This window comes from Mastigoproctus giganteus, chromosome 4 (genome assembly GCF_048544385.1).
Source record: "Mastigoproctus giganteus isolate SK-2022 chromosome 4, ASM4854438v1, whole genome shotgun sequence".
NCBI classification, from domain to species: Eukaryota; Metazoa; Arthropoda; class Arachnida; order Uropygi; family Thelyphonidae; genus Mastigoproctus; species Mastigoproctus giganteus.
This window is the reverse complement of record NC_143578.1, coordinates 77,964,043-77,983,505: the sequence shown is the minus strand read 5'-3', so window position 1 is coordinate 77,983,505 and position 19,463 is coordinate 77,964,043. Positions and strand designations below refer to the sequence as shown.

Sequence of the window (19,463 nt, the reverse complement as noted above, 5' to 3'; positions counted from 1 at the left end):
ACCAATGCAGTGTATCATCTGACTTTTGTACGCAAATATTTCATTTGGTCCTGAAATGATAGATTTGGATCTAGAATCATGCCTAAGTATACTTTAGCTGCTTTGAGAATTTAATTGTTTTCTGGTCGATCTTGATTTGTGGAGGCCACCTGAGGTTGAGGCACCCCTTGAGCAGGATGGAGTTTGTCTTTGCAGGGGATATTCTAAGTTGATTTTTCTTTGCCCATTCCTGAAGGGTGGACAGAGCCCGGTTTGCCAGTGTCTCCAGTTGTGTCCTTGAGTCTGCTGTCACTGTCAGTAAGAGGTCATCAGCAAAGGCCTGCAATTTTACCTCGTCAAGGTCTATAGCTAGGAAGGAGTCCATTACTATGTTCCACAGTAGTGGTCCAAGGACCGAACCCTGTGGACAGCCGCGAAATGTATTCTTGGAGAGGGTCCCATAGGGAGCAACAATCCTGATGGATCTATTTGTGAGGTAGCTCTTGATAACCCTGTAGAGGTTGCCTGGGATCCCAGCAACCCGAAGCCTTGCCAAGATGCTTGGCCACCAAAGTGCATCGAAGGCCCCAGCAAAGTCCACGGCAATCACGAGGAAATACTTCTTGGTGCATCTTGTTACTTGTTCTTGTAGGTGTATTAAGGCATCCACGGCTGAGCGACCCCGCCTGAAGCCAAACCGGTTGGGTGAGGCCAGGCCAGCCCTGTCATAATATTGCTCTATTCGTCTATAGAGAAGGCATTCAAGTAGTTTACTTGCGACTGTGAGAAGTGCGATCGGTCTGTACGATTCTGGGAGGTGTGGTGCTTTGGTCGGATTTTTCAGGATTAGTTTGACGTTTGCTTTCTTCCACAAAGTCGGGAAGGTGCCACAGTGAAGACAGAGGTTGAGCAACAGGTTCGGGGAACACTCTACTGTCTTTTTGATGATTTCGGGCTCCAAGAGGTCTGGTCCAGGGCATTTATTTCCCCTAATGAGGGTGGCAGCACTCTTGAGCTCCTCCACGGTGAAGTGAGGTTCTGTCGTTGCTGTTTGATAGCTTTCATTTTCTAAGCAGAGTTGGATCTGCTCTGTTGTCTCCGGTTGTATAGCCGGGTGAAAGACTGTGTCCAGGATATTGGAAATGGTCTGCTCCCAGGTTGTGGACATGCCTCCTTGGGTCAATGTGGTGGCGGCAATAACTTCTCCTCGGGGGAGTTTATTCATGGTCAGTTTGTAGACGATTCCCCAGGGGTTCTCGTTTCCCATAGTGGAGACCATGCGCTCCCAAGATTGCTGTTTACAGCTTCTGATTTGGGCTGTGTAAGTGTTCCTTGCTTCTTTGTAGCGTTGTCGGAGTACTTCAACCTCTGCCGTCGGCCAGGAGCGCCTGGCCCGCTGAAAGACCTTTCTTCTGGTTTGTGTTTCTTTCCGGAGTTGTTGCAGTTCTAGGTTCCACCAGGGCACAGCCCCAGGGGTTGGATTTTTCTTTTTAATAGCAATGTCGCTTGTGTGCGTTATGATCTCTGTTACCTTGCTTTGGAGGTGATCTGGGTCTTCAAGGCGCTCAAGCTCACTCTGTCTCTGTTGTATGCTGGTTTTTAAGGTACTCTGGAAGAGTTCCCAGTTTGCTTTGGATATGGAGTATCTGTGAGTGGTTTGTCTAGCTGCCGGTACCCTAGTCAGTGATCTGTTGAGTTGGAATGTAATGGCTCGATGATCAGATGTTGTCCAGGCCTCTTGGATGGACCAGTCAGTAGTATTATTAGCAATGTTCCTGGAAGAGTGTAGTAGTGAAATGAACATTGGCTAGAAGTTCATTTTATCAGTTTGAGTGTATTCTTAATTGGTATGGCTCCAAGAAAGCAGTAACTTTGTCAATCGCAGATAAAATTAGGATTTTACAAGCTGTAGATAATTGTGCATTCTAAGATTGACATCGCCAAACAGTTCAGTATTTCTAAGAGTACTCTGTTTGCTATTCTGAAAGATTGGAAAAGATTGAAAGTTTAGAGAAATCTGCTGCACCAGGTAGGATTCAAGCACAAAAGGCAAAAGTACCCATATCTTGAAATGGTACTTTTGGAATGGCTAATGATGATGCATGCAAAAAACATTCCCGTAGAAGGTGATCTTTTAAAAGCTAAGGCTGAATTGTTTGAACATCAATGGATATTGAAGAATTTAAAAATTCAGATGGATGGTTCCAGAAATTTGTGACTCTTTATAGCCTGTCTTTCAAAAAAGTGTGTGGTGAAAGTGCTGCTGTGGACATTGACGGTACAAAGGAATGGAAGAAAAATCATTTTAAATGTTTTGCTAACATACAACCACAATGACATCTTCAATGTTGATGTAACCGGGCTCTTCTTTAAATTTCTACCAGATAAAACAATTACATTTAAAGGCAAGAAATGTAGTGGTGGAAAAGGGGCCAAACAACAGATTACCATTCTCCTAACAGCAAACATGTCTGGCATAAAGAAGCTACCTCTTTTAATCATTGGGAAAGCCCAAAAGCCTCGATGCTTTAAAGGGGTGAAGACATTACTGAGTGTCAAGCAAACCAAAAGGCATGGATGACATCGCAAATCTACGAAGAATCGATTGGAGACTTAGATTGCAGGATGAGTGAGGAGAATAGAAAAATTTTGCTGTATGGATAACAGCACTGCTCATTGTCAAGTAAACGACCTATGTGCAATTGCCGTTGAATACCTCCCACCAAATATGTTGTCAGTTGTTGTTGTTGTTTGGTTTTTAGGAGCATTAGCAACTATGGCCATATTGCTCTGGGGATATGCGGTGGTCATTCCCTGACCTTTCCGCATCCTCCGTATTTGGTGGTCATGGGCTTGAACCCCGGTCTAATCAAGAAGCGTGTGCTACGCACTGCTGCTCCTGCCCACCTGGCTGCAGAGGCATCACAACATCAGTTCTTCAGTCACTTGATCAAGGTGTAAGCCAGTGTTTTAAGAAAAACTACTGAAGAATGCTATTAAACAAAATTGTGCTATGTCTCAAAAGGAAAATTCAATGCAAAATTGACATCCTGCAGGCAATATGTTCAGCACAGGATGAAGTTGATGAAAAAGTGATCGCCAACTGCTTCAAACATGCTGAATACTGCCTTGAATGATGAAGTTTTGTATGCTTCTTCCTCTATTAATTGTGAAAAACAGGCCGATAATAGGAAAGAAATATTGGAGCATGTGCGTCATCACCTAAACTTACAGAAAAACTTAAGCTTCAGTTACGCAGAAGTGGATGCGGACATTGAATGTTTCAGGATATGCATGAAGAGGAACTCATTGCAGACATAATGGAATCTTCTGAAATTTGTAGTGATGAAGATAAGGAACCTACTGTGGTTGAACAAGAAATTTCAGCAAAAGATGCTCATCAAGGATTACAACTTGTACATCGATTTTTTTCAAGCACAGTCTAACTGTGAAAGTGAAATAACTGCTATCGTGAACCTTCATGCTCTACCATCGAAACAGCATGTTTCGACAGATTTACTACTTAAACTACTTAAACAAGATTACTACTTAAACAAGAAAATTATGATTTACAATCATAATTTTCTTGTTTAAGTAGTACATATTGTAAGATTATACTATATTATACTAGTAGAATTACATTACATTTTCAAGCATTTACTTGTTTTGTTGCTGATTTTATGAACAATTGATATAACGACCATTTTTCTTCCCCTGGGGGGGATTGTTATATAAATTCTACTGGTATAATATAGTATAAGATTATACTATATTATACTAGTAGAATTATATTACATTTTCAAGCATTTACTTGTTTTGTTGCTGATTTTATGAACAATTGATATAACGACCATTTTTCTTGTTCCCCTGGGGGGTTGTTATATAGAGCTTCGAGACTGAATATTGAAATATTCATTTTGTTGAACACTTATTTATGTCTTAGATGGCCATTAATCGTTGGACTATACATTTATTAACTTTAATAGGTAAAATCAACTTTTTTTCTTTGAATATTAATAATTTCTTTTGTGTAATTCTTTGTATATTTGTTAATTCTGTATACTTTTGTATATTTGTTAATTCTGTATACTTTTGTATATTTGTTAATTCTGTATACTTTTGTATATTTTGTATCTGCATAATTTTGTATAATCTTCTGTATAATTTCTTTTGTTGCAAACAGTTTGTAACTATTTGTATAAGGTTGTACAATTTTCTATATTATTCCTTTTGTTGTAAACAGTTGAGTGATGCTTTTGGTTAACTATTTCAGGTATCTATCTCTTAATAGTTCCTCTGTTATTAAATTAAAGAAAGTTATAATCTCATCAAAAATTTCCTTCAAATTGAATTCCTGATTTAACCTGGAATGGTTTCTTTGATGTTTTCTTTTGTATTTCTACCTACAGACTTGTCCTGTTTAGACCTACCTTTCTTGTTGTCCACTCCCCTCAGTGCTTATCCACGTATCATCGTAAGTGGGGGGGATGGCGACCAGGCTTTTGAGTGTTTTTTTTTAAATAGACCTAGGAACACTTATACACACATAAATAATGTTTGATTGATTATCTTTATTTGAATATTAGCAAAGCTTGTGAATAATAATACGTATTAATCACAAAAAATGACAAAAATATATTATTTCCAAACATTTGGCAATACAACACACGAAGCAAACAAGGTTATGAAATATGTAAGAAAATTATAAACAGAAAGAATAATAAAGTACATGTATATACTGTACACTAAAATTATACATAAAATTGTTTACAAAAATTGCAAACTAGAAAAAAAACAATATTACACTCAAAGTAAAAAAAAATTCTGAAATAGGTAATAAAATGAACAAAGGAATGAATGTAGTTAGTAATAAACATTTTACTAGATATGGGTCTTTTTATTATTTTATTGTTTTTTACTGTTGAAAACTCCATAGCCTTTTTTAAAATTGAAACAGCCATGGCTCCATAACCACTTAGAATCAGACACATGTTTATATAAACTTTTTTTAATTATTTTCAGGTATAGAATTGATCACGAGAGTAGGACCCCCCCCCCCATTTTATGAAACACCCTGTATGTTCTATAGAATATTTTACCTGGCCACCAAACTTAATGTGACTTCTATTGACAGGTACACACTTATATAAAACAGACAAAATACAGATTAATCCATCAGTGATGGTACCTGATCTGGCAGGCTCCATAATGAAATATCTATTTTGTATTTCATCATGGAGTTCAAGATTATATGTGGTACTACACTGACAGTGGTAGAGAATGAGAGGGACCTGGGGCTGGTTGTGCAGGCAGATATGAAGTTCACTGAGCAGTGCAGATGTGCTGCAAGAGTAGCTCATGGTGTATTGTCAATGATATATAGGAATTTTTCTAGCAGGGATAAGGAGGTGATTATTTTCTTGTATAAGGCAATGGTCAGGCCACACCTAGAGTACTGTATACAGGTCTGGAGGCCCTCATTTCAAGAAGGATGTAGAGCTGCTGTAATGAGTACAGAGAAGGGCAACAAGATTAGTGAATGGAACAAAGGGGTGCTCTTACGAAGAAAGGCTTAAGTTTTGCAAATTACAGTGTCTGGAGACTAGGCACCAGCGAGGTGATCTGATAGAAGTGTATAAAGCCTTGAATGGTCTGAGCATGCTCAATGCTGATGGGATTGGTTGAATGGTTTGAGCATGCTCAATGCTGATGGGATTCTTCCTCTTGCTCAGAATAATCACCTGAGAGGGCATAAATTCAAATTGAGGGAAGACAGATGTAGGATAGACATGCGGAAATTTGCCTTTAGCCAGCGGGTAGTTGGTTGGTGGAATAGACTTCCATCCCTTGTCGTGGAAGTTGATAGCCTAAATAAGTTTAAGGCTCAGATGGACAGGTATTTTAAACGAACAGAGGGGTGAAGTGGAAATGGTTTTTTTTTTTTTTTTTTTTTGGCTGATGCTGCATAAGCTTAGTTTCTTGCATCAAATGCCTTTACTAATGCTAATGTGATTATTAATGCTAATATGCACTCTTACCAGTGTAGTTTTGAAGGCAAAATATTATTGTTTGTTTGTTTGTTTGTTATTTGATTTTTAGGAGCATTAGCAACTAAGGCCATTAGCAACTCTGGCAGTTTTTCAGATTTCCTTCTCACCATGTGCTTTTTTTGTAACTAATGTCAAGTCTACACTTCCATCGAGACAAACAACCATCTGTTGCTTTGAAATTTACGTGACTTAGCTTTTTGGCCAACTCTTCTGACTTGGTTTTTAGCATAGGGCCACTTATACACACTCCTTGTTTAGATACAGTGGAAAACCTTTGATTCAAAGCATCCTCGACATCTGGATCTTTGCCTTCCCTCTTTTGCTCATGAGATGTTTTCTTTAAACCCATGTGCCATATCCACTCCTTTCTAAGTTTTTCTTGTTGATGTAGCAGTCGTGAAATTGTAGATTTTGGCACCTTTATTATCTCCACTAGCTGACGATGACCGATGTTAGGAGGTTGACTTTTTATCTTGTCAAGAATAGTGATTTTTTTTTTTAAAGCAACAAATCTTTACGTGGCATCTTGACAGGGGTCTTAAATTTACTGAAAAAAAAAGGGGAAACCAAAATCAGTGCATTGTTTGGAACAGTTTTAATCTATTCTAACCCACAAGATGTATACATATGTACCAAGTGTGATCGTAAACAACTGCAAGCAAAATTTCTTCAGAATCCAATTATAATGTCACAGAACAAACGTAAAACAACCACTCTACAGCACAACTTCGCAATAACTGACTTGGCTGCTGCCCACATGATCTTTTTGTTACGAGCCATCTAAATTAGTTTATTGTTCAATAAACCATATTTAGATGTTTTTGCGCACCATCTAAATATAGTTTGTTCAATCACGACCTTCATCATGCCAATTAAGCAGTGAGTTGGCCCAAATAATCAGAACAAATTCAGGCTAAATATTTATTTTGTTTATTTTGTTCATATTTTGCCCCAAATAAGCGGCTGCTCCTATTAACCGGTGCCCCAATTAACCGGAATCCACTGTATTATATAAATTATGTAAATTTTATGAAATGTGCATATATTTGAATTTTTGTGCATTTAGTCATTTTATAAATTTCAAAATGGAAGATACTAATAATTTAATTTATATTTTATGTTTTTAATGTGTTTTTGAGCAGAATTAAAAATTGTTAAAATAGGCTTACAACCTAACCTTTTCTTAATTTTTGAATTTTTCTTTAAAAGGAATAAAAAATTACATTTAATAAACATTATAATTCATTAATAAATAGTCAAGCATTGGTAAATTCCAAGCAAAATTAAAATGAACAAAGTATGTTTTCAGAAAATAAAAAAGAAAATTTTAGTCTGCAATTGTAACAAAAATATAGTACAAGGCGGCATGTTTTTATTACATTTCCAGTTGCTACAACTGATGTAGTTGCTACTTTGATGTACAAAGAACTAGCTGATAAAGTGTTATTTTCACTATAGTTAAATGATCATACTATATTCTATCCACAGTTCAAAATACATCATAGACAATCATTCGCCATGTTTCGACCTTTAAAATTAATGTGATCTAGAATTATGTTAAACTGAAAAACAGGATAAGTTTTAGCAGTTTTATAAAATTATAAATATCAACCTGTAATAGTTTGTGTTATCATTGTATAGATGAGCTTCCAGTTATTCCATTACCAAATTCCAAAAATAATCCACTATCAGTGTTGCACTATACTGTACTTGGAATCATAGTAGCTGCTTTAATTATCTGCATTGGTTCAGCAGCTCTTATAAGGAAAAGAATAAAACAGAGTAGGTATATTTATATTTAAAATCTTATATTAAATATCTATAACACTTTCAAAAACAGAAATTCTAATTTTTTTTATAAAAGGAAACACTACTACATAATTTTATAAGGGTTTTTCAAAACCTTTACAGCAGATGTAATTTTTGAAACAACAGTGCTTTAAAATTTGTGTTTATAATGCTGATGTTATTTGTATAAATTCTTAGCTTGTTACCAATTTTTTCATAATGTTCTTAAGAACTAAATGATCTTATATCAGAGAATTCACCTCAGGGACTTGAATTTCTCTCTCTCTCTCTCTCTCTCTCTCTCTCTCTCTCTCTCTCTCTCTCTCTCTCTCTCTCTCTCTCTCTCTCTCTCTCTCTCTCTCAGGGTAACTTGGGAATTTTTTTTTGGTTGGTGCAGTATAAGTCTCAGGCTTCCTTGCACCATATAATACTAATAATAATACTAATACTAATATATTGTGGCCACAGAAAAATGTTGTTTGCATATGTTGACTTGAAATTTTTTTCTGCATGGGACATTATTTTCACAAATGACACAAAACCAGTACTGAATTGCCATCCATAGTAAAATCTTTTTGTTATTGGTAATCCAAAATTCCATAAGTTTAGTAGTAGATTTGATTTTTGTCATTTCAAATGAAAGCTCCAACTGCCTATTCTGTACTTTTTAGTAGCAAAATGAGCTGTTGTGAAATGCATACAAAGAATGTACTTTCATCTGTTATTTATGGCAGAAAATTAAAGCAAGAAACTGTTGAAAAATTTCCCTGACTAATTTTGTTATGTTATTATGAAATCATCCTTGAGAAAACAGGATCACGGTCAGAAAACCTCTTCTGCATTTTGCTATTTCCTTGGTGTGGAATTAACCAAAAACCATAGAGGTGAGTGATTGCTGTTTTTAATTATCTAAATCACTATGATACGAAACATAAAATAAGATCTTTTGTATCCAAATCTACCATCTACATAAGACACATTATGCATGGAGTTTATTTGTCCTTTCAACAGTTAATCTCAATACAAGTTTATTATCAGATTCTGAAAGTAATGTATATCTTGGCAGTGAGTGTTTCCTGCATGAAAATTTATGTGAATTGAGAACTGCAATACATATAACTGCAAAATTACTTAGTGAGAAATTTGGGACTTCCAAAATCTTCTGAAGAAATTTTGGGACCAAGGCTCCAAGCTAAAAACCTACTCTTTCCAGTGATATCATTTCTTGATACATACAGCTTGAGAATAAAATCATTTTATACTTTTCTTAGGAAGACTCCCTTTTTTCTGCTGAAGAACTATTTTCTGATGAATGGCTGCCTTAAAATATATTAACCAAGTAAGTGAAGGCTGTTCATCAGTTCCTCCAAAATTAGCCTGAAAGTCACTCTCCTTTATTAGTGCAATGTGATCGTTCAAAGTGCATATTAAAGGAGACATTATAAAAACCTCACACTTCTTAATAAAATTAAATTTGAAGGACATAACTGGCTACCTCATTGGAAACTTGAAGGTTCTGTATATGCCATTGAATTAGCTGAAAAAAATACTGTTTCATCTACGAATTGGACAGCAGGACAAAAAGTCAACATTGGCAAAGGCTGCAGTGACCATGTAGAGACAGCCTTGTTGGGTTCAAAAAGTATTGTATGTGAAGGTCTGGACCAACAAGATTCTCTTAATTAACTCTACTTAGAGTTAATGAAGCAGTTTTTAGAAGTTTTTTTGACAAGGAGGATAATTTCTTTATTAATTTTTATAATCAATTTCCAAGTGTATTTAATGTGATACTCAAAGAAGAATTTTTATTGGTCTAAACAATGATGGCAGATAAAATAGTTAATTTCAGATAAACAATGAGAAAATGATAACCATCAGTTGAGATAGAACCTTATTCCTTGGTCTGAGATTGGCTAACCACAACCCTGATTGAAGAGATCTTTAAGAATTTCTCTAGCTTCTGATGAGATTTAAACCTAGATCTCTCCAAATGAGTGACAAATTATGAAATACTATCAGGTAGTACTGAAGTATTGAATTCAATTAAAACATTATTCTAATTATATAAAATTGGAAATTTATATTTGTGAGGACAGCAAAGTAAGTTCACAAAAGTATAGGAGTATTAAAAACAAAAGTATATAAAAGTGTATCCCTCATTATATAGGAGTACAGTATTAGGTTTAGCTGCTTGCATATATCCTTTAACAATTACTTTTTTACGTTGTTCCCTTTATACACTATCCTTCAAAAAGTATACAAACACTCCTCTATCCATAGCCCATTGGACCTTCCTGGATAAACAACGACTTATACCAGTATATAAGGAAGGCATATGAGCCAGTTAAGTTAGTTGTTCTTGTCATGGGATGTTATTGTCAGGTGTCATATTGCTGGCTTGTTGATTTGTGCAGTTTCTGACAGCCTACAAATCCAAAGTCAACTGTTAATGATGTTATCTTGAAATAGACGTGTGACAGTACTACCACAATCCAGCAATGTGTAGGAAGACCATGGCAGCTTACTCTGCATGATGAGAAGGTACTCAGAAGGATGGTACAACAATCTCATCAGATGTGCCTATAACATGCCCTGCTACTCTTCCATGAAAACAGAAATTGTGGAGCTCAGTAGTCTTGCTTTGCATGATGCAGAAAATGCCATAATTGGTCCATAGGGTAGTGGAAATCTGTTCTATGGAATGGCAAATCTTGCTACACTCTATTCAATCAGATGAGCAGGTATGGATGCAGAGGATGTCTGGTGGTAGAGTGTATTGTGGCAACTGTGAAGCTGAGGTTATGGTGTAGGCCAGGGTTTCCCAAACTTTTTTGGACTACCCCCCCCCCTTTTAGAGCATATATTTCATCAGTGCTCCCCCATAAAGTCAGTCAAAAATGGTACATTGAAAATTAAATTTTAATAAAAAACTATTTAAAATTTAAGCATTTATTTTATAAACAAAAATGTAATTGTATACAACAGTATCTAAAAGTACTTGATTTATTAATATAAAAATAATTAATGTGCAGGATGGGTCTGATGCCATGAGACTAATTTTTCCACATCTGGCTCAATATTAATAAGCAGTCCTTAAATCGCCCCATTCCACTATTTGTAGTCGGTTTCTTTTTTTCATCAAAAGGTCCGTGACGGCACTAAATCCACATTCAACTAAATATGACCCTGGAAACGCAATTAGGAACTTTTTCACAACAGTCCATAATCTAGGATAAAGATTTGTATTGTTGCCAACCAGAAATGATGGTACCCATTCTTAAATTTTATCTTCAACTCTTTGTTGTTTTTAATTCAATCATTTCTTCTTGTAATTACATTACTGTTTCCTTAACACGTGAAAATGGGTCTAAAACCCAATCTGGAATCTTCATAGCAAGAATATCTTCAAATTGTTTGGAAAAGTCCTTATTTAACACTTCCAAATGATGACAGTAGACTTGAATGTCATCATTATGTATTTCTGTATTTTCCTTGAGTGCTGAAAGACTTGGAAACTGGTAAAATTCTCCACGTCCCAAGTTTCATTTGAACCAAACGCAGATATAACAGCCTTCATTTTAATCAAATTCAGTTCATCTCCTTGCAGCTGCAAATTCATTTCATTAAACTTGAAATATAAATCTGACATATAAGCTATGTTATTTTTAAACTTTTTCAAGTTGTCTCACAGGGAAGCATCTTTGTTTTCAAAGACTTCTAAAACTGTCTCAAAAAGACTATAAAAGCAACTCAGACAGGTGCCCTTGGACAACCAGCGAACTTCAGTGTGGAGTAGCAAACGATTAAATTCTTCATTGTTTTGTATGCACAACTTGGCTGAATACTCTGTCATTGAGAGAATTGTTTCTGATTTTGTTAATTGCTGTAACAACGTTTTGCAATGAGTGATGCAAGCAATCACTAAGTTTTTTTGCAACAATGTTGTCGATGAATCACACAATGCACTGCCATTACATTTGGCACCAACTTTTTTAAGTGTGCAATGAATCCATGTTGGTAGCCCACCATTGACGGAGCTCCATCAGTTGTAGCTGTCATTATATTCATAAGAGGAATCTCCTTTTCTTTAAAAAAACTCTTCTACAACAAGAAATATCGACTCTCCTTTAGTATCTGTTACCAAATGTCTGCTCTTGAGTTAATTTTTCTTCTTTTATAAATTGAACATAAGCTAACAGTAAGGCTTCATTCCGTGATAGAGTTGATCATCCAGTTGTAACGAAAATTGGGTGGTCCTCAAAAAATTGCATAATGTGTCTTCCACAACCTTGCCCATTTTGTTTTGTTGTTGTTCTGTATTATTGCTCAAAGGAATTTTCTTGATTATGTCAGTTGCTGGCTTGTGCAACATGATACGTAGAATCTTACTAACAGCTGGTAGAATTAATTTTTTACCAATAGTATGTGGCTTTCCAGATTTGGCAATCAGTAATGAAATGTAAGAAGCACGTAACCCATCATTTCTGGCTTTGATGTGTCTGAAAACATACTTGACAACGTTGGCTGTTTGCAACATTGGTCTTGAAGCGCTTGAAAATAAGATAAATCTTTATTTGTCTTGTCAGCATGAATTTTTTCAAGTGCTCTCCTAATCTTGAAGCTTTCATAGATTCATTGAAAAGCACTTTTTTTGTAAATCAGGCACATTGGTAATAGTTTGTTTTCCGGTGATGGAAATGAAGCCATATTTTGAATATTTAATACTATACTACCTACATTTCTTCTTTGGTTCTGCCATGGTTATATCTGTAAAAAATATGTAAAAAATATATTATTATAGATATACACTGAGTGATCACTGAATTATGACCACCTACCTAATATTTCATAGGTCCTCCTTTTGCCCTCAGGTTACAGAAGCTATCCTACGTAGCATTGATTCAACAAGATGTTGGAAGCGTTCGGGAGGTATGGCCAACCAAGCTGTGTGTAATGTGGTCAGAAATGCAGGTATGGAGGTGATTGGTATATCCAGACGCTTGATATGCCTTTCCACAGGGCTCCGAGTGCCAAGCGATAGTGACAAGCAATTTTCTTCCTGTGATTATAGAGTGATCTGCAAAGTGATATAGTTTTGTTTATTTTCCAGTGCGGCTGTTATTTTATTTACTTGAAGTGGTTCTGTGCTTTAAAGGTCAAAAGTAAGAACCCAGAAAGGCAATCCGACCTTCTTTTCTTATTCTTTATATATATCACTAACCAACTCTATTAATTTAAACAACTGCTTGGTCACTGGTGGCACCACTCCTGCCTCCATGTGGTGGGGCCAGTAACCTGGAGGATAAACTAACCAAAGAGCAAAGATGGAAACAAATGAATTTCCATGTTTAGAGCCAAAGTGCTCTCAACAAAGTGACAAATACTATACTGACCGTGACTTCTCTCTCTCTCGAAGAGAATGAAAAAGGACACTGACAATCACCAGCTTTCCTAATAATACATTAGGAATGATGAAGGGGTAGAGCTTGCTCACAACCTGTGAGCAAGCTCTACCCCTTCATCATTCAGAGATGCCTCGAACATGCCACAGGTTCGCCAAAAATGGTGAAACGTCTCCAATCCGGAGATTTGTTAATAGAGACCACCAATTCTCGACACTGAACTATTATTACATCTGACATCCTTGAGTGGAATCCCAGTTCAAATCACACCACCCTCAGTTCTTCAATGGGAGTGATCACTGAATGGGATTTATTGACGTCCCTGAAGATCAAATAGCTCAGGAACTTAAAGAACAAAAAGTCATGCAGGCAAAAAGGATCATGATCCATAAAGATGGCAATTTAGTCCCTACCCAGAGTATAATTTTAACTTTCAGTTCTCCAAACCTACCAACTTCAGTCAAGGCAGGATATTTAAACTGTCACATTTGGCCATATATCCTGAACCCCCTAAAATGTTTTAAATGCCAGAAATTCGGCCATTCCCAGAGACAGCATGCCATGGAGATGCAAACTGTGGGTGTAAAACTCATACACAAACAGAATGTAAGGCATCAACCCCACAGTGTCCAAATTGCAAGGGCAACCATCTGGCATATTCCAAAGACTACGACCTATGGAAGTTGGGGGAAAAAAAAATACAAAAGCATAAAATCGAAAATAAAGTTTCCTACCAAGAGGCCAGAAAACAAGTAAAATCAAGTATGCCAAAATGCACCTATGCTTCTGCTACTTACAGTCATCAAGCAGTAGCACATCAGACAGAAGTGTTCATCCCTCCAGACACATTGATCTCAGATTGGGCTCGATTAGTCCTCTCGGACCATCATCCATCTCCACCAAACGTAGTAGACGAATGCAATAATACACCATTGACAGTTCCATCCCAGAAAGTTCCCCGTTGTCAAGCAGTGGATAATTGCAGAAATCTGATCCTGTTGAGGTGAAGCAATCTCACTTATCAAGTATAGACAGAGATGATACCACCAACTCAGAAGATCTGCTTGAAATACATGCAGATGATGATATGGAAGAAGACAATGACTCAAGATGCCCAAATTTTTCAAGAAAAGAAAAATCAAAACCCAACAGATATAAACAAGCCACTTACAAAAAGCAGAGAGACTCCTCTTCCATTCACAAAACCAAATAATGGAACAAATCATACAATGATTTGTTCCATTATTTGGTATTTGCAGAGGTTTTTGCAGCAATATTGATGATATCTATGAACTATTTTCACCATCACAATCCTGCTGCCATATGCTTACAAGAAACGAATCTAACGAAAAAATATCCATTTCAGTCAAAAACTATACCATCTTTAGAAAGATATTGATCTTCAGAAAAGATCAATCTGAAACTAACAACCTCCATGGAAGAGTAGCTATACTAGTGGAATCACGAGTCCCCTCCAGGCACATTCCATTGCAAAAACCATTAGAAGCTGTTGCTACCCATATAGTAATCGTATCACATTGATAGTGATCTCAATATATCTTCTGCTAAACCATCCAATGCACAATTCAGGATCTAGAAAATCTTATTTCTTAGTTGCCATCTCCTATCTGTCTGTTAGGAGATTTTAATGGAAATCATCCATTGTGGGGTTCTCTGGTCTCAGATGGGCATGGTGATCTCCTTGACAGAGAGAATTTGACACTATTGCACATTGGCTTACCTGCTTACATCCATTTTCCTACTGGCTCAACCACTTAAATAGATCTCTCAATCTGCTTGCCGGTCATCTTCCTAACTATATAGTCAACGGTACACAACAATCCTCTAAACAGTGACCATTATCTGCTGATTTGTAGCATTCAAACCACCCAGTCCAAACAAACAGAAAAAAAAAAAAGAAATGGAATTTTTCCAAAGCTAACTGGACAAAATTTTCCACTCATGTATCTTTTTACAAGGATACCATTGAGTCTTCTGCTATTGACACTGCCACCAATCATATCAAAACGCAGATACTAACAGCTGCACAGCCACCATCCCACTTTCTCAAATAAGAAACCATCGGCATACCAATCATGGTGGAATGGTGATTGTAAAAAAGCAAAAAGAGAAAAAAAACACAGCATGGAACACTTTCCACAAATATCCAACCACTGCCAATCTTATTAACTTCAAGAGACTGAGAGCCAAAGCTCATTACATCCGGCAAAAGGCCAAAAAAGATTCATGGATAAAATTTGCCTCATCAATCAACAAAGATACTGATACCTGAATAATCTGGGAAAAAATAAAGAAGCTAAGTGGAAAGATAATATATCACTTTCTCCTATTATTAACTGGAATGAGAAGGAGATTTCCTATCCTGGGGAGATTGCCAATGCCTTAGGAACTGTGTTCTGTGAATTGTCCTCAAGCGCATATCAACCGTCTTTTCAAAAAATTAAAGCCAAAGCTGAGAAAAGGAAACTGAACTTCAAAGCTACATGTCCTTCCTATAACCAAACACTCACAATATCTGAACTGAAAGAATATATATATATATATATATATATATATATACTTCAAGAAACAGTGCTGCTGGTCCTGACAGAATTTACTATATAATGCTTCAACATCTTGATCAGAAATCACTATTGTAATTGCTAAAATTTTACAGTCGGATATTCTCAGAACATTTATTCCCCACTTCCTGGCAACATTCTTATGTAATAGCTATACCGAAACCTGGAAAAGATCATTCAATTCCTCACAATTATAGACCAATTTCTCTAACCAGCTGCTTGAATAAGACTTTGAATATGAGTAAGAATTTGGAAAAAATGGTTCACCCTCGGCTAACCTGGTATCTTGAATCCTGAAACATAATCAGTAACAATCAGTTTGGTTTTCGAAAGAACAGATCTTTCCTAGACCTCATGACAAAAGCTGAATCAAACATAAGAAATAATTCATCAGAAATCAACATCTCGTCATGATATCGAGAAGGCTTTCGATACCACATGGCAATATACAGCATCCTAAGAGATCTCCATTCTATTCATATGAGAGGTCATTTACCATATTTTATTCAAAGCTATCTTCGACACAGATCTTTCAAAGTTAGGTACCGGCAGGTTTTATCGCAAACATACATACAAGAAGAAGGAGTCCCACAAAGCTCTGTTCTTAGTGCCACTCTGTTTTCAATATGAATAAACAATAGGCCGACCGGGCTAGCCGAGTGGGTAAAGTACCTGCCCGGCAACCCAAAGGTCGCGGGTTCGATTCCCGCCTCGGGCTTGGATCAAAGTACTGCAAAAACCTTGGGAGGTGCAATATGGCCACAGAAGCCGATGCGCCAACAACTACCAAATCAAAAAAAAAAAAAAAAAATAAACAATATCACAAATCACATTCCAAACACCGTTGACTCATATCTCTATTCAGACGATCTTACTATATCCTGCCATAGAATATGAACTATATTGAGAGACATCTACAAATCTCTGTAAATAACAGATGGCACAAAATGGATACAGACTGTCAAGCCATAAATGTACAGCTATACATTTCTACACAAAGCACAGAATGCATCCTGAACCTGAGTTGCACTTGACCAATCACTCTCAATCAATCGTGAATAGTATTCACCTCCTAAGGATAATTTTTGATAAGAAGTTCAACTTCCAGGAGCACATCAAATATCTAAAGAGATTTCCTCTCCTGGGGAGATTGCAAATGCCTTAGGAACTGTGTTCTGTGAATTGTTCACCTTTATATATAATTTATATTCTTTGCCCCTTTTGAGCAGCCTTGCATCCCCTTGCCTTCCAATGCCCACCTACTGCCCCCTTGAATTCCACCGCCACTTTGAGTTTTTCAGTGCCCCCAAGGGGACGGTAGCGCCCATTTTGGGAATCATTGATGTAGGCCGAATGTTTCTCACAGAAAGGCTCATCGTTCTGTGCACAACCACCTTTGGTTTGTGTGGGAGAACCATGAACACCAATGCCCATCTTAACATAGTAGTAGTAGTAGTATTAATAGTGGCATTTGTTGCAAGAAAGCAACTGTATGAGCTTATGCAGCATCAGCCAAAAAAAAAAATCACACCATTCCTATCAAATGCCTGTCCAGTTCCTCCTTAAATTTCTTGAACCAATCAATTTCCACAACGACAGATGGAAGTTTGTTCCGGCAATTAACCACCCGCTGGCTAAAGGCAAATTTCCGCACATCTATTCTACATCTGTCTTCTTAATCTGAATTTATGCCCCCCTTAGGTTCGTAATCTGAACAAGTGGAAGGATCCCATCAGAATTCAGCTTGCTCAACCCATTCAAGGGCTTATACACCTCAATCAGATCACCATGCAAGTTCCTAGTCTCCAACAACTGCAATTTGCAGAACTTAAGCCTCTCTTGGTAAGAGGATTCATCATTTCCCTCACCAATCTTGTTGCCCTTCTCTGTACACGCTCAAGCAAATCTACATCCTTCCTAAAATGAGGCCTCCAACCTGAACGCAGTACTCAAGGTGTGGCCTGACCATTGCCTTATACAGAGGGGACAATCACCTCCTTTTCCCTGCTAGCAAAATTCCTATATATCATTGACAAAACCCCATGACCTGCCCTGGCAGCCTCTCTGCATTACTCAGAAAACTTCATATCTGACTGCACAATTGCTCCCAGGTCTTTTTCATTTTCTACCACCTTAAGTGTAGTACCACACAGTTGGTACATTTCTCTAGGGTTAATTCTACCCATAGGCAGTACTTTGCATTTGTCAAGGTTAAACTTCAGTTGCCATTTCTTAGCCCATCTGCCCAAATTTTCTAAATCCTGTTGCAGTAGCACACTGCCATTACTGTCATTAATAACCCTCCCAATCTTTGTATCATCTGCAAACTTCGACACTAAGCCTGATATACCTTCATCAATATCATTGATAAATATACAAAACAACAGTGGGCCCAACACCGAACCATGTGGATTCCACTAATAACATTAGTCCACAAAGAGCAGCACCCATTGATTACCACCCTCTGTCTTCTCCCACTCAACCATCCTTTTATCCCTTATAGCAACTAACCCTTAATACCATTCTGCTCCAATTTGTACAATAGTCTTCCATGTGCAACAGTTTCAAAAGCTGTCCTAAAATCCAAATATATGATATCAAAATAATTTTTTGCATCCAGTTCCTTTGTAACTACATCATAATATCCTATCAAATTTGTCAGACAAGACTTTGCCTTAACAAACCCATGCTGTGTCTGAATTATTGCTGCAGTCTTGTCTAGATGATCCTGCAATGCATGTTTAACCAGTGACTCCATAATTTTACCCGGCACAGAAGTTAAACTAACTGGTCTTTAATTACTTGTGACACCCTTCAATCCCCCTTTGTGAATTGAGGATACATTTGCACATCTCCAGTTCATGGGGACCTTCCCTGAGTCCAAGGATGCTCTCATAATTATGGCTAAGGGTTTGCTTAGTTGCATTGCCACCTCCTTTAATATAACTGGATAGATCCCATCCCCAGGTGTCTTTCTTATGTTTAACTTAAACAATTTCTCCTCCACTTTGCTCTCAGTTATTACAAAATCATTAAGTACCCTGCTACAATTTGATAACCTTCTGCCATTTTCAAACCTTAATAACTCCTCATGTGTGAATGTAGATGCAAAATACTCATTCAGTTTGTTTGCTATTTGAGCAGGATCATCAACAGTCGAACCATCAATATCAAATGGACCAATCAGATTTATCCCCTTCCTTTTAGAGATATAAGTAAAGAAATCCTTGCTGTTTTTCTTAGCATCCTTTGCCAAAGATTTCTCGTAATCTGCCTTTGCCTGCCTAACCTCCTTTGTGACCTGATTACAGACTATATTTTATCTGCCATAAGCTACTGAGTCGCTTGATAATTTATATGCATCCCACTCATTTTTCATATCTATCACGAGTCTCATTAGTTCATTTGATAACCATTTAGGCCTAAACCTTGAACAATATTTTTTAATAGGTATGAAACTTTTAGTAGCTTCCATGATTAATTCCTTGAATGCTTAGGTTCCTGAGCTGGATATCATCCTTCTTCTCTTCCTTGGTGATTCCCTTTTATTTCTCTCTCTCTCTCTCTCTCTCTCTCTCTCTGGGTAATTCAGCATAAGCCTCAGGCTTCCTTTCACTATGGCTAATAATAATAATGCTTCCCACTGTACAGAATTTAGAAAC

General features: G+C 37.0%; 1 protein-coding gene across 1 annotated transcript in view; it reads left to right on the top strand.

Moving 5' to 3' along the window:
• Positions 1-19,463, top strand: part of LOC150086855 (uncharacterized) — a 213,913-nt gene that overhangs the window by 183,372 nt on the left and 11,078 nt on the right. The window contains exon 9 of the mRNA XM_090372298.1: positions 7,671-7,811. Coding sequence (XP_090228424.1) covers positions 7,671-7,811 — 141 coding nt within the window. The remainder of the gene's footprint in view (positions 1-7,670; positions 7,812-19,463) is intronic.